Source organism: Maniola jurtina, chromosome 10 (assembly GCF_905333055.1).
Source record: "Maniola jurtina chromosome 10, ilManJurt1.1, whole genome shotgun sequence".
NCBI lineage: Eukaryota > Metazoa > Arthropoda > Insecta > Lepidoptera > Nymphalidae > Maniola > Maniola jurtina.
The window spans coordinates 490,694-504,643 of NC_060038.1; the positions used below are offsets into that span (position 1 = coordinate 490,694).

Below are 13,950 nucleotides of genomic sequence, written 5' to 3' on the forward strand. Positions count from 1 at the left end.
ATATTATATATAATCCAATTTTTTTTTAATTAATTATTATATATTTTAAATTAATGTGACTTGTGCCTCTTTTCTAAACCCAACTTCGGCTGCCAACCTTACGTCATACTAACTTAGGCCATTTTTTTAGTAAGTAGTTATTAATAAAAACGAACAAATTAAGATAATTTGTTTGTTATACTATTCATTTATTTGATAAAAATACTTATAATCTTAGATCACCGGATGTAGCTAGTTCAAATCTCAATAATTGGAAGTATTTGTGTTATTAACACAGATTTTTAGGTGATTCTATGTTTATGTAAATGTGATTTTGATATTATATTATATTAAATATATAATATATAAATCTAAATCTAATATAATATATATTATATTAGATTTAGATTTATATTACATTTATTTTTTGTATGTCTGTAAATTATTTTTAAAAGTGATGTTAACAAGAATTGCTGCAAACCAAAGGTTAATCTTTCATTGCTGAAGGTTTCTTTGTTTCTTCAATTTTCTAGATTAGCAAAATCTGCTTTTATTTGATGACTGTCAAGTTGGTGTCTTTTTTTCAATGGGCTCTACTAATTTAATTATCATATGTATCGCGTCATAGGTATTACACGTGTCTAGAACTGGCTTTTGAATTTAAGACCAGTGCTCTTAAATATCTATAAGTGTAATCTGGAAACTGGATATGTTTTCTTTATACATTTCGTACCCACATAAATTTTTAAGTTCAAGCCTAATAGAAGATAGTTTTTGCCTGTGTGTCGTCGTGAATAATGAGATCTATAAGTTAGGTAAGTCATAAAGGAAGTAGCTTATGTGGTCAAGAATTAGTTATTCTTTTCTTCCGAAATTTTAGAAGGTGGAGTTGTAAGATCTAGTTTTGTCATTACTTGTACTAATATCGGATATTTCAAAGAAGGATTTTTAATAACTGTTCGCATTTTGTCTGTCTCACAAAATGTCTGTTTGAAAGATTCTTATTTCAACTAAGACTTCTAAACTCCAGACAATATAATCCCGAAATACATGGTCAATGTAATTGACATTTCTTCCAAAAATAAATTTTGTCCACTGATCGTTAAACGGACCTACAATCGTTTTAGGACCATGTGAAATCAGTTGTGCTAAATATAAAACTCTCCTATTGAAATCACTATGGTTTCAGTACTCTTGAAATATCTGACTTTGCTGCTCAAAGGTAAATTTTATAAACAGATTTCTTCCTGCAATCTGATTAATGTTTTACTCATAGATATGTGTTTTACTTTACTCGCACTAACTATTCTTCCTTTTTGGTTTATATAATGTATCCTCTGTTTCTTTTAAGTTTTATAATGGACCTTATATTGTTGGTCTTCCTCTTTCTTTCGTTGTGAGTAAGATGAATCTAGAATAAGAAATATATTTCTGAATTTACCGGTAATATACAAATTATACAACAAAATTATAGGAGTAGGGCGTAGGACTACGGACACGTTTTGACAACAAAAAATAACAAGTAAGTTATAACTAAACCGTTAACTAAGTAATAATAAATTAGAAAACTTATTACCTACTTAGGTACTTCCGAAGTGGTACAAAAGAATCTATAACTGACTTAAATATAACAATGGTGGTGGAATCTTGCGCAAAGGTCCAGGTGCCTAACAAACAGTGTTGTCCTATAATGGGATCGGTTACCTAACGGTTCGATAGTAATAATTGGCCCAAAAAAACACCAAAACAATTAATCAGTACAACTTCGGTCGTTTATCATGAGCTTTTTTTGTTCTGAAACGCAACGATTTGAGAACTAAGTAGACATGATGCCATATTCCAAACCAAAAATTTTGCGAAACCTTGTTACAAGTAGGCATGATTTAAGTTGTGCCCCTATTCTTTGTTAAGAAGTGGTTAAGACAAACGATAATCGACTTGTGCCCAATTTTTGTTTAGTTTTTATTCTGGAATAAATAAAGTTTTCGTAAAATATGCCTTTTTCCCTTGAAGCTTGAAATGATATATTTCATTAGTGAGTTTTTGTAATTTTAGTGAAAAATGCGACTTGTGCCCCTTTTCCTTCCGACCACAGATTTGAAAAGTGGTGTGATGGGAACTTCATGTTTTAAAACTAGGTTTGACTAGCGCCATCTATGACAAATGCGTATAGCTACTACTCAAAACGCTACCGTTGTAGTTGTGCTCGTTAGTTAAAATTCTGATAGGTGTCACTGTTTGAATATTTCCGTTACTGCAAAGTTACCAAACATAATTTTCAATGTTACTACATTGAAAACAGCTAATAACTATAACTATAATGTTTGGTAACTTTTTACTGATGATCTTTTAATGAACTTGATTATTGATCTTAATTTATGTAAGTATAAAAGTATTATTTTATATTCATAACATCTAATTGAAATTGTGTACAGTTTACTGACATCTATGAATACGATGGCAAATGATTGAAACACCTTAGTGGCGATTTAGTTCTTACGAATTTTGACAGATGCCACTTTTGAAAACGAATGTAACACTTGAACGAAGTGAACGAAATTCAAACTTCTACAATACAGCCTACCGATTATTGCTATTTTGCGGGTAGAAAAAAAAATGGTGAGACATATTATTTGACCTTTAGAAAATAAAAAAACTACTTATTTTCTATTTATTTTTTTCCATTGATTTATAATAGACGTCAAAATTGTAGGTAGGTCTAACAGAAAATAAACGTATCTAAGTTTCTTTCTGGGTATGAAAGGTATGCGTGTAGTCCGTAAACTTTTATAGGTAAGGTGAAAAATTAATGATTATGATTTCATAAATATGATGTAGTTATTTTAATATCAAATCTTTGAAAAGAGCGTCCACCGAGTTTCTTGATGGTTCTTCTCGGTAGGAAAGGCAAGTTCAAACCAGTGGTACATACATTTGACAATTCAAAAGTACCTACTTACTTACAAAAGTCTAATTGAATAAATTTTTGTTTTCCAGAAAGAACCTGGTCCTGCAGCCGGTGGACAGGGAGGAAGACGCGCATCTGTTCACTTACCGCGACGTGAACCGCACACACGTGTCAGTGGTGCTGGCGCAGAGCGTGGACGGCTTGGTGGACAGCGACTCGCCCCAGAACGTGGTCAAGTTCCGGCTGGGTTGCGACTTCGACACCGGCGACGATCTGGTAACTACCTATAAAAACCAGCCAAGTGGGAGTCAGACTCGCGCACCGAGGGTTCCGTATTCAGGGGTTTTCCGACATTTTGCACGATAAATCAAAAACTATTATGCGTAAAAATAAATAAAAATCTGTTTTAGAACGTACAGGAAAATCCCTTTTTCAAAAGAAAAAAAGAAGTATTGGCAGACTTCACCTTTTTTGACGGCCTCCCTGGCGCAGCAGTAAGTGCTGGGTCTTATTAGTAGGAGGTCCCGGGTTCGATTCCCTGCAGGGATTTGGAATTCTACAATTTCTAAATTTCTGGTCTGGTCTAGTGGGAGGCTTTGGGCGTGACTAATTACATTCCTGCCGACAAAGCCCGCTTCCATCTTAGACTGCATCATCACTTCCCCCCAGAGATTGCAGTGAAGGGCTAACTTGTATCTGAATTAAAAAAAAAACCTTTGAGAACATTATGCAGCACTCTCGTGCATACAGGTTTCCTCACGATGTTTTCCTTTGCCGTTAAAGTCACATACCTGCCTACAATTTAAAGTTAGAGATGCGTGCCCGGGATCGAACTAGGAACTGGGAAGTCGAAGTATTAACCACTAGTCTATCACCCCTTGTACCTATAGGAAACAATAAATCTCGTACGCACTCGGCACTATAAAGAGTATAAACCCAATAAGGCCGAAACGATTTCACGTTTGCTTTTACAACGTGCGCCGTAAAAAGTATAAAGACTCCTTTTTGGATGAAGTTCACTGAACCTCGGTGAAAACGGGAACGCCGTGGATGACGCTCTTAGAAATAATCATATCTGGAAGTGTCACTGTAAAGTTCTGAAAATCTTTTATTAGTGAGGGTCTTCTTTTTTTTATAAAAAATAGCGAGCACACGAGCAGGCGGGTCACCTGATGTTAAGTGATGACCACCACCACCAGAGGAACCGCCAATGCGTTGTCTGCCTTTCAGGAATTTGAATAACTCCATATTGTAATCTAGTGGGAACACTGCCGATGGGAGTTGATTCCACAGTTTGTATGTGCGTGGAAAAAAAGATCAGGCACAACGGGCGGTCGATGTGAACCCACCCAGGTGGTGAGGATGAAATTGCTTGCGTGCGGTGGCGTGCGGTGCGGTTGTAGAAAAAGGAGGGTGGAATAAGGTCAAGCAGCTCTTCTTCTCCTTGTAGTGCCGTCTCCTATCGGTGGGTGGCAACCATTAGGGCAACCTTGGACTAAAAATCGGGTATTCTGCCCGTACCATTGAATTGCCGACAGAAGGAGGATACAGGATCATCTAGTATTACTTTATCGCTGTATCCAGACGACATTGTTTACGTAAATACTTCACTTATTTGCATAATTCCCCCAAAACAGGCGTTCATCTGCGGAAACAATGTGTCTTCAGTTATTATGAATATAGAATATTAATATTAGACACTGACAGGAAAATGAGAAGGAAAATTCGTTTTTCGTGCGGAACAACCCATGTTATTTTATGGCTAACTTATAACTTTGAACTTGAAGACTGAAATCTGCCGGCATACCCACACCGTGAGACATTGTAAAACCGGTCAAGTGCGAGTAGGACTTTCATACGATGGGTCCCGTACCATCCATCGTACAAGACTAGGTATAACTAACACTTCAGATTAATAACGCGCCATCTTTATGTGATTTTGTAAAGTAATTTTTTCGTGAACACATTTTAATTTTTTTTTGTGATGTAACCACAAAATGGTTTTCTAATATTTTACTTTACTTGTGCTATAAGACCTACCTGCCTGCCAAATTTCATTACTCTAGGTCAACGGAAAGTACCCTATAGGTTTTCTTGACAGACACGACGGACGGATGGACAGAAAGATAGACGGACAGATAGACAGACAACGAAGTGATCCTATAGGGTCCCTTTTTTCCTTTTGACGTACTGAATCTTAAAAAGGTTTGGATTTAAACATTTTTATATGTAAATAGTTAGAGAGGTATAACAAGAAGAGACATAAAACAAAGCTTCATTAGGCGCGCTAAAAACTAGGTCTAGTCAAGTTGTAATTCAGAGCCTGTCTACAATTATTTTCTTTTCAGCGACATTGAAATAAAACTCCCCACTTGACCTCTGTGTTTGAGCTAACGAACGAGCGTGGCTTTTTTTAACAAAATTAAAAGTTTTGGTAAAGAAAACATAATTAAGTTTAAATGAAAGGGAAGTTGTAATACTTTATGGGTTAATTCGCATAGCTTAAGACGTCCGCCGCCTAGTCGGTGGGTCAGAGGTTCAATCCCAGGCACGCACTTCTAACTTTTTGAAGAATATGTGCATTTTAAGAAATTAAGTAGGTATTACTTGCTTTAATGGTGAAGGAAACATCATGAACAATCACATCATGAGTGTTCTCCATAATCTTCTTAAAGACGACGTGAATCCTCACTTGGTCGGCGTGGTAGAATACGGCCAAACCCTTCTCATTCTGGGCAGACCCGTACTTGGAGCCGGCGATGGGTTGATGATGACAATGATGATGACTTCAAGAGTTAGGGATGTACAAACGCACAAGCGACAAGCAGAAGATGTTAGAACATTCTATGCGTCATAATAGTGCAACACGTGTATTGCAAGGCATCGTCAAGGTCAGCATCCGTACGTAAGTAGTTGAAATTCCTCACATACGTACGAAGCGATTTGCTTCCTCGTTTCTAATCCGAACCGCTAGGATATGGAACGCACTTCCGGCATCAATTTTCCCTTTAGTTCTTAGTTTGGGAGGCAGCGACATTAGAGAAAATGGAATTCGTGCTTTTGAAGAAAAAATAATAAATTAATTAAAATCAAAAGTTTTCCTAAAAACCATTTCTCTTTTATTATGAAGGCAAGTTTTAGATAATAAACGCCCATTAAGGTCTGACTTTTATGTTTTCTGAAGATTATGTCCATAAAACTTTTTTAAATCAGAAACGTCGCCATTTTCTATGCAATTGTTTTGTTGATTTTTTGAGCCTTTGTTACCACTATGCTCGGATAGCAATTTTGAATAACCTATAAATACTGCTGTTAATTAGTTTAGTTAAGAGATAACAAAACATATTTAGAAACGTTCAGTAGAAAGAAAAGACAGATGATGGATAAAAGTTACGAAAAATCTTAAAAAATTCTTATTTAGGTCTATTACCTAAACTACTAGGGATAGCTGTATATTCATGAGACGATTTGGATATCTCTGTCTAAATACATTTGGACATATTATTTACTTTCCCCGTCACCCTGATTTATGGAGAATTTCTCTACAAGTATAAAATATTTCTTCCAATGCAAATGTTTTCTTCAGAAAAGAAACAATCCAGCCTGAAAATTTTCAGTGTTTTCAACAGACGACAAAATGTAAAAACAATCGGCCAAGTGCGAGTCGGACTCGCACACGAAAGGTTCCGTAGCATAGAACAAAAATAATATTTTGTAATTTGTTATTTAATTTTCTTGGCGGTTATTTAGAAATTTTGATTATTTATTGTTATAGTGCCAACAGAAATGTACCTGCGAAAATTTCAGCTCTTTACCTATTCTGTACAGGTAGTGAGCTGTTTTCACGAGATACAGCTTGCTAACAGATAGACGGACAGACCAACGGACGAACGGCTTAGTAATAGGATCCCGGTGGCACCCTTTGCACACGGAACCCTAAAATGTTACAATAAAATTTAAAATTTATCCTTTAAGTTTTATTGTAACATTTTCAAAAAAAAAATTTAAAACGGAATTTTCACGTTCTAATATAAAATGCTGATAAACAGACGATCATTTCCGGTTGAAGGAACTCTCGGGAAGCGCGAAAAATCGCGTAACTTTCTCTGCGAGTGATAAATCACCTTATATTTTTAGGAATACAAAGAAGGAGGTTCCTTTAGGACTTATTTTATTTTTTGCACTGGCAACAATAAATTTCTTGAAAGTGAGAAAAGGTACGACATCAGGCGTAGCCATAGATATAGGTGTAAAGCCGGCTCTACACTCGCACGTGAAGTCGCGCCGTTATTTCACGCCGTGCATGTATGCCGCGATCCACGCGTGAACTGTGTCCCTCCACACTCGCAAATTTTCACAGTCTTGCTCGAGCTTAGGTAAATGAAGCAAATCGATGATAGAATTGGTTTAGTTTAAGATCTAGAACAACAAATAATAGAATAATCGACGTAATACGTCTGTGTGGAGGTGAAAAATCTGCCTAAACAAAAGTCACAGGACAACCTCAACGATTAACCTTCACCCAGTTTGGAAGTCGGCCTCTCTTGAGAATTTAATCTCCCCGCGTTCAACTGTACCTACTGGCCGTGACTGCGACAATGCCCCGGGAACCAATATCGCCGTATTGAAACAGGCTGTGCAAAATTTTTCTTTTCTCTCACTTGCTCCGAAATCGCTTCATTATAAAAAAAAAAAACAAAACGTTGATCGGTTCTTATCAGTACACGCGCAATTTTCAACACGACAATAATAAAAATTGCTAGATAATTTCTTACAAGTTACAGTGAAAGGTTTTCTTGAATTCATTAATTATTTATTGTTTCTTCGCAAATTAGAGAAAAGTACTATACTCCTTTTAAATTCACTTGGCAAATACTTGACTTCACCTCGTCCTGAAGAAAGGTGCTTGATTGACAGACAGACGGACAACAAAATGATTACCTATACAAGAGTTCTATATTTGCTTTTGAAGTACTGTCAGTATACAAAACAGTCTCACCAAAAGTCACAGAACCATTTCAAAGACTTTAACCTTCACCCAGTTTGGAAGTCGGCCTCTCTTGAGAATTTAATCTCCTCCGCGTCCAGTTGTACCTACTGGCCGTGACTGCGACAATGCCCCGGGAACTAATATCTCCGTATTGAAACGCGCAGGCTGTCCGGTTGACGGACAAAAATTTTTTTTGTCGCACTTTGGAGATTTTATTCCTAACAATACAACAAGCAAAATATAGTTATACTAGCTGATGCCTGTGACTTCGTTCCCGTAGATAGAGGTTTTTAAAAATCCCGTGGGAACTCATTGATTTTCCGGGATTTATTCCCTGACTATACCCCGATAGATACCCTGAAGATAGATTATACCCTGGATTATCACATAAGCTACTTTTAAGTAGCTTATTTGTTAATCCAGGGTATATCAGCCACATCCGTCCAGTAGTTTTTGCGTGATTGAGTAACAAACATCCAAACTTTCACATTTATAATATTAGTAGGATTAGGATTATGATATTATTATTCTTTTTGCAAACAATGCAAAATAAAGTAGAATTTACAAACTGTACAGGTTGTAGATAAAAAAAATTAAAAACACAACTGCCCTGTCAAGGCATTTACACGTTATGGTGGAATAAAGAAATTGACATACACACACATAGACCCTGAAAAAATTATAATTTTTTCCAGATATCGGCATTCCTATCAGTGACAGTGTACATAGAAGACATCAATGACAACGTGCCAAAGTTCCAGGATACGCCGTATCGAGTCACCGTGGACGAACTCACGCCAACAGGTGAAAAATAATCTATATAAAATTTTGACTCCATGTTACATCATGAGGGGCGTGTGATAGGTAACCGACTTTGAAGTTCTGAATTTGACCTTATAATATCCTCCATGCTCTTAGACAGCATCTTAAGCCGTAGTTCCCTAGTATTGTTACAAAGTCTAATAATAATAATAAATAATTAATCGTTATAATAAAAAGAGCAACTGCTGAGTTTCTTGCCGGTTCCTCTCAGTATAACCTACTTTCCGAACTGTTGACATTATCATATGTGGCACAGGCTGTCCTATATAAAATCAATAAATTCATTTCTGCAACGTGAAACTCTTGGAAAAGTGGTCGTGGTCATCACGAAGGGACATCTTTGAGGGCAGATGTTATGCGCGTCACGAGCATTCGTCACTTCTCCCTCTTGGCTGACAGCCTGGTACATTTGTGCAAGGGACTCGACCACAGCGGTCTTTACTTAGGCTTCATTTTTCTTTTTTTACTTTCATCGTAATTTCATTTCGTTTTCCAGGTAATTTTATTTCAAAGAAACCAATAAAAAATTCCAGGTCTCACAATCTTCAAAGGCATCCGAGCTTTCGACCGGGATAAGCCCAACACGCCAAACTCGGACGTTCACTACAGCATTACGGCGGGGGATGAAGACGGCCGCTTTGCTCTCGAGAGCTCCCACAAGCCAGCTCTCATCCTCAACAAGCCACTGGACTTCGATAGCGGGGACAAGGAGTTCCTTCTTGTTATAACTGCTTCGGTAAGGGATGTAGCTAAGATCTTTATTGTAAACTCATCACCATCAACCAAACTGCATGCATCTACTAGTATCTTTGACCTTAAAATAATGTTGTTAAATGACTTCGGCATTTTTTTTTATTAAATACAATTTGGACTAATGTAAAAAAAAACTTTTAACATTGGCGACAAAATAATAAAACCTGATGATAAAAAATAACTTTACTATTTGAAAGCTAAAGTCTAAAGGGCGCTAATAGGCGTTGGAGAAATTTTAATGAACTACAGTTTGTAATTTGTTAAAGAGTTCAAATTCTCGGGTGATTGGTTACGAATAACGCGGGATTGAAATAATTTGAATCAGAAATTTTCTAAGGATATCTTATGCCTAGAATTTGCTAAACATTTCGGTGGGTTCTATTGAAATATCTTTGAAATACTTTTAGCTAGGAATTTGGTGGGTGAGATAACAAGATTAACGGTAAAGGAAAACATCATGAAGAGACTTCTCTGAAGGGTTCGTGAAGTCTTGTTCTCAAGGATTTGTGAAGTCTGTCAATACACTATTGGCCAACATGGTGGGTTATGGCCTAAAGTCTAAACCCCTATTCATTCTCAGAGGAGACCCGCAATGATAGACTATGGCCAAAACCCTTCTCATTCTGATGAAGATTATAGTAGAACAGCAATAGGCCGAGATAATGATATTGGCTGATGAACCGTCCTTAGAGCGGCAAGGTGGATGTAAACTTTACACTCCTCTTCTCAATGAGAGGAATTAAATATACTCATAAAAGAAAAAATTGGCAATCAATGGGGACTACCAACTGAAGTAAAATAACGGTTATGGGATACTATAACTACCGAAAGCGTCTTGACCCAGAAGCACTTCCAAACATAAGTCGTGTTATGGAACAAAATATAAGCTAATAAAATTAGCAGGCCGCAAAATCGCCCAACGCTCCTAGAGAATTTTTAACTTCAATAAACTTGTAACAATAACCTACTTTTTTTTGTTTGCTATATCTTTTAGGACCGTGGATCGCCCCCTCGTAGCTCCAACACTACAGTACATATTTTGGTCCAAGACAATGACGACCTGCCACCCAAATTTACTCTTGATGTCTACCGAACTAAGATATCGGAGTTTTACCCTATACTGGTATGTATTTTACAAAATATCCATAATATCACAAATATGCCAAAGAGTTCAAGTTTCTTGCCGACTCTTTTCAGTAGAATTTGCTTTCCGAACCAGTAGTAGAGTCCCGACGTGTAGGTTGGCATACATGAAATGAAGCTAAACTATGCCGTTACAGATTTAGATCCAATCCACTCGCACGGAATGTTTTTGCTCAACGTTTCTGATACGAACCATTAAAATGTGGTATTCCTTCCTGGCTTACGTGATTCCTGCCACGCACAATCTAGGCAAGAGTGAATAGGCATCTTCTAGACAAGCGCGCTCCAACCTAGACCTCATCATTGGTTTTTATTAGGTGTGATTGTCGGCAAGTGCCAGCCTATCTTTTTTTGTAACTATATGCTTGTGCTTGACTGCAATGACGCCAAACACCTCGCCAACAAACTGGCCCACCAGTTTGGCGAGATATAAAATGATAAAAATAGGTAAAATTTGTGTGAATAAATAAATTAAAAAAAAAAAGGAGATGATGCAGCCTAAAGGAGAGCGCACCTGATCTTGCAATAAAAAAAAAGAATTTGTTTAACTTTTTATGAAAAACATTGAATTTTGTTACCAGGGCAAAAGGATTCACAAGGAATTGTCGTTCGAGCAGCCAATACGGGCATTCGACCAGGACGCAGGAGTCGCCGCGCCAGTACGATACGAACTGATCTCTGGCAATGATCGTCGTTTATTTCTGCTGAGTGCTCTTAATGGGAGCTTGTTTCTGGAGAAAGAAGTGGACCTGGATGCTGAGCCTCCCTTGCCCGGTTAGAGTGGTTTTAATTTTATGTCTTCTTCTTGGTCCTATTCTTCAAAGCTGGACGTCGTGTCAAATCACGTCAATGTACTTGCACAGAAATGTTATTTTCGAATGATGCGAATATTTTTTTTTACTAGTAACAGTAGGTACTGCCAATTTTGTTGCATCGGCAAAATTTATTTGCGAGGGAAAAGCGCAAACTAACGCCGCGTGGACTAAAACCGAATGTACATCAATGAAATACAGACCTTATTGCCTTGACTTTAAAATTTTAAACACAAGAACAACAGAGACTCTTGCTATCTCGCTCATAATTTGAGCATATAAAAAAACGGGCTGAATTGAGAACCATCTTTTTGGAAGCCAGTTAAAAATAGAGCCCGTCGGCAACAACATAGGTAGTGAACGTGGGTTGTCTGAGATATTTTCTAAAAATTGCTCCATCGGTCAAACAGCTAGTTAGCTGTAGCAATTGTAGCTTAATTTATTAATTATCTTTAGCTTAATCTAATATATTTACTTATATGGTTTCAGGGAACACTTTTGTGTTGCAAATTCAGGCATCACAAGTGGATAATCCATTGAAAACAGCAGTGGCACGGGTGGAAGTGGAGATATTGGATCTCAATGACAACCTGCCAGAATTTGAGGTGGACTTCTATAACATCAGCATTGTTGAGAATTTGCCTAACGGTAATTAATATAGATCATGTATAGTATATCATTTCAACTTTTGACACAGAAACTATTCTTTCTAAAACAGATGACTTTCAAAGCTGTTTCTGTTACCTTTAGTAGCCCCCCGACGCGACGAGCGTTTGGATGAAAACTTTACTAATTAGATTAAACTTAAACGGGCCAATACATACTTACTTTTTTTTACTTTTTAGAGATTTTTGTGTCGGGGGTTTTAATTTTTTTTTGTTATAACTCATAAATTATACTCCCAGCATTGTTGACATATGAAACCACTAAACCACACGAGGCAGCAAAAAGATCGCCGGTAACAATTGATATACTTTATAGGTTTTAGTGTATTGCAAGTGATGGCGACGGATAAAGATCAAGGGGATAACGGAGAGTTTACCTATCAACTGAACGATCCCATTGGCGCCTTCTCCATCGACCCTAGAACTGGCTGGCTTACTGTTGGGAATCAAGTAAGTTTTGTACTTTTTTTTTTTAGAAAAGATCCCTATAACGAGCGCTCTTTACCAAATGTAGCAATTGTTGTATATTCCGAAAACAAACAGAAACTCTAGGTCTTAGATTTTTCATGGAGAAAAAAAGGAGCTATCTAGTGTAAAAAGCGTCAATTAAAAATAAGGCTAAATGATATTAAAACTCGGTGTACGGTGTATATTTTTTTATTTCAGACTGAATTGGACAGGGAGCAGCATTCATCTCTGCGAATGAAAGTATACGCGAAAGAAAAGAATCCAAGTATTGTAGGCACATTCCTAGATAAACAAAGGCTTTCAAAATGGCATCGTAACCCCACAGTCCGAACACCAGCTAAAGACAAAACAACATACGTGTTCCCTGATAAATTAGGGACTAATAGCGAGAATATTGAGTTCATGGAAGAAACACATCAACTTATGTCGTTCGTTACAGTAGAAGTCACGTTACTCGATGCTAATGATAACAATCCAGTGTTCATACCAAGTAACTTATACGAATTCTCAGTCCCATTTGATGCAGATATTGGTACAGAAATCGGTAAAGTAAAAGCTGTTGATCCAGATTTAGGGAGAAACGGGATAGTGCTATATGATTTACAAAGAACGAGTAACTTAACGATCACATCGCCGTTCCAAGTCGATGCTAAGTCTGGAGTGATAACTTTGGTAGAGTCGCGCTTATTGGAAGGAAGGCATGCTCTTTTTATTGAAGCATCCGATCAACCTGCTAATCCTAGTGAGAGACGATATTCTTTGGCAGTTGTAACTATCGATGTCATCGGAAGTCATGAAGGTAAAAATAGGCTAGTTCAGTTTATGTTAAACATAGCCTTACTATCTAAAACATCATCCTAAATGATGCAAGTACAAAAATAATGCAGATTTTATTATTTTATTAAAAAAAAATTGAAAAGCCTTAACAAGTTTCAATTTCTAGGTTCAAAATCAGACAAACCTGACTTCATAGGTGCACCCTATGAATTTTGGGTTGGATCTAACGTTGGCATTGGAACAAGTGTCGGTCAAATAAAAGTTAATGATGCTTCTGAAAAAAGCGATGTTACTTACGATTTGTTGCATGGATACGAAGAAGGAGGTCGGTAACTGAATATTTTAAACTCAATAATTATTTTAATGTGTGGTGTAACTTATTCAAATAATGATTTTTGTTTCCAGTGCCTTTTGCAGTAGAGGAAAGATCAGGTGTAATCACAGTTATAAACGAACTTTCAAAGTTTGAAAGACCTCTGTATGACTTTGAAGCTGTAGCTATTTTAGAGAAATTGAACATAACAATAACAACAAATGCAACTGTCCACGTAGTTGATGTTAACGACGAGAGAGGTGTTTTTTTGAAGTAATTATTCTATATTTTATTTAACTATTTAAGTCCTTGAATTCACA

At 36.8% G+C, this 13,950-nt stretch overlaps 1 protein-coding gene across 1 annotated transcript in view; it reads left to right on the forward strand.

Annotated features, from left to right (window-relative positions):
• Nucleotides 1-13,950, forward strand: part of LOC123868844 (cadherin-89D) — a 53,510-nt gene that overhangs the window by 29,590 nt on the left and 9,970 nt on the right. Inside the window, exons 3-12 of the mRNA XM_045911490.1 lie at nucleotides 2,977-3,163; nucleotides 8,573-8,681; nucleotides 9,233-9,435; nucleotides 10,447-10,575; nucleotides 11,177-11,369; nucleotides 11,897-12,055; nucleotides 12,389-12,522; nucleotides 12,739-13,339; nucleotides 13,484-13,642; nucleotides 13,723-13,903. Of these exons, the coding sequence (XP_045767446.1) occupies nucleotides 2,977-3,163; nucleotides 8,573-8,681; nucleotides 9,233-9,435; nucleotides 10,447-10,575; nucleotides 11,177-11,369; nucleotides 11,897-12,055; nucleotides 12,389-12,522; nucleotides 12,739-13,339; nucleotides 13,484-13,642; nucleotides 13,723-13,903 (2,055 nt within the window). The remainder of the gene's footprint in view (nucleotides 1-2,976; nucleotides 3,164-8,572; nucleotides 8,682-9,232; nucleotides 9,436-10,446; nucleotides 10,576-11,176; nucleotides 11,370-11,896; nucleotides 12,056-12,388; nucleotides 12,523-12,738; nucleotides 13,340-13,483; nucleotides 13,643-13,722; nucleotides 13,904-13,950) is intronic.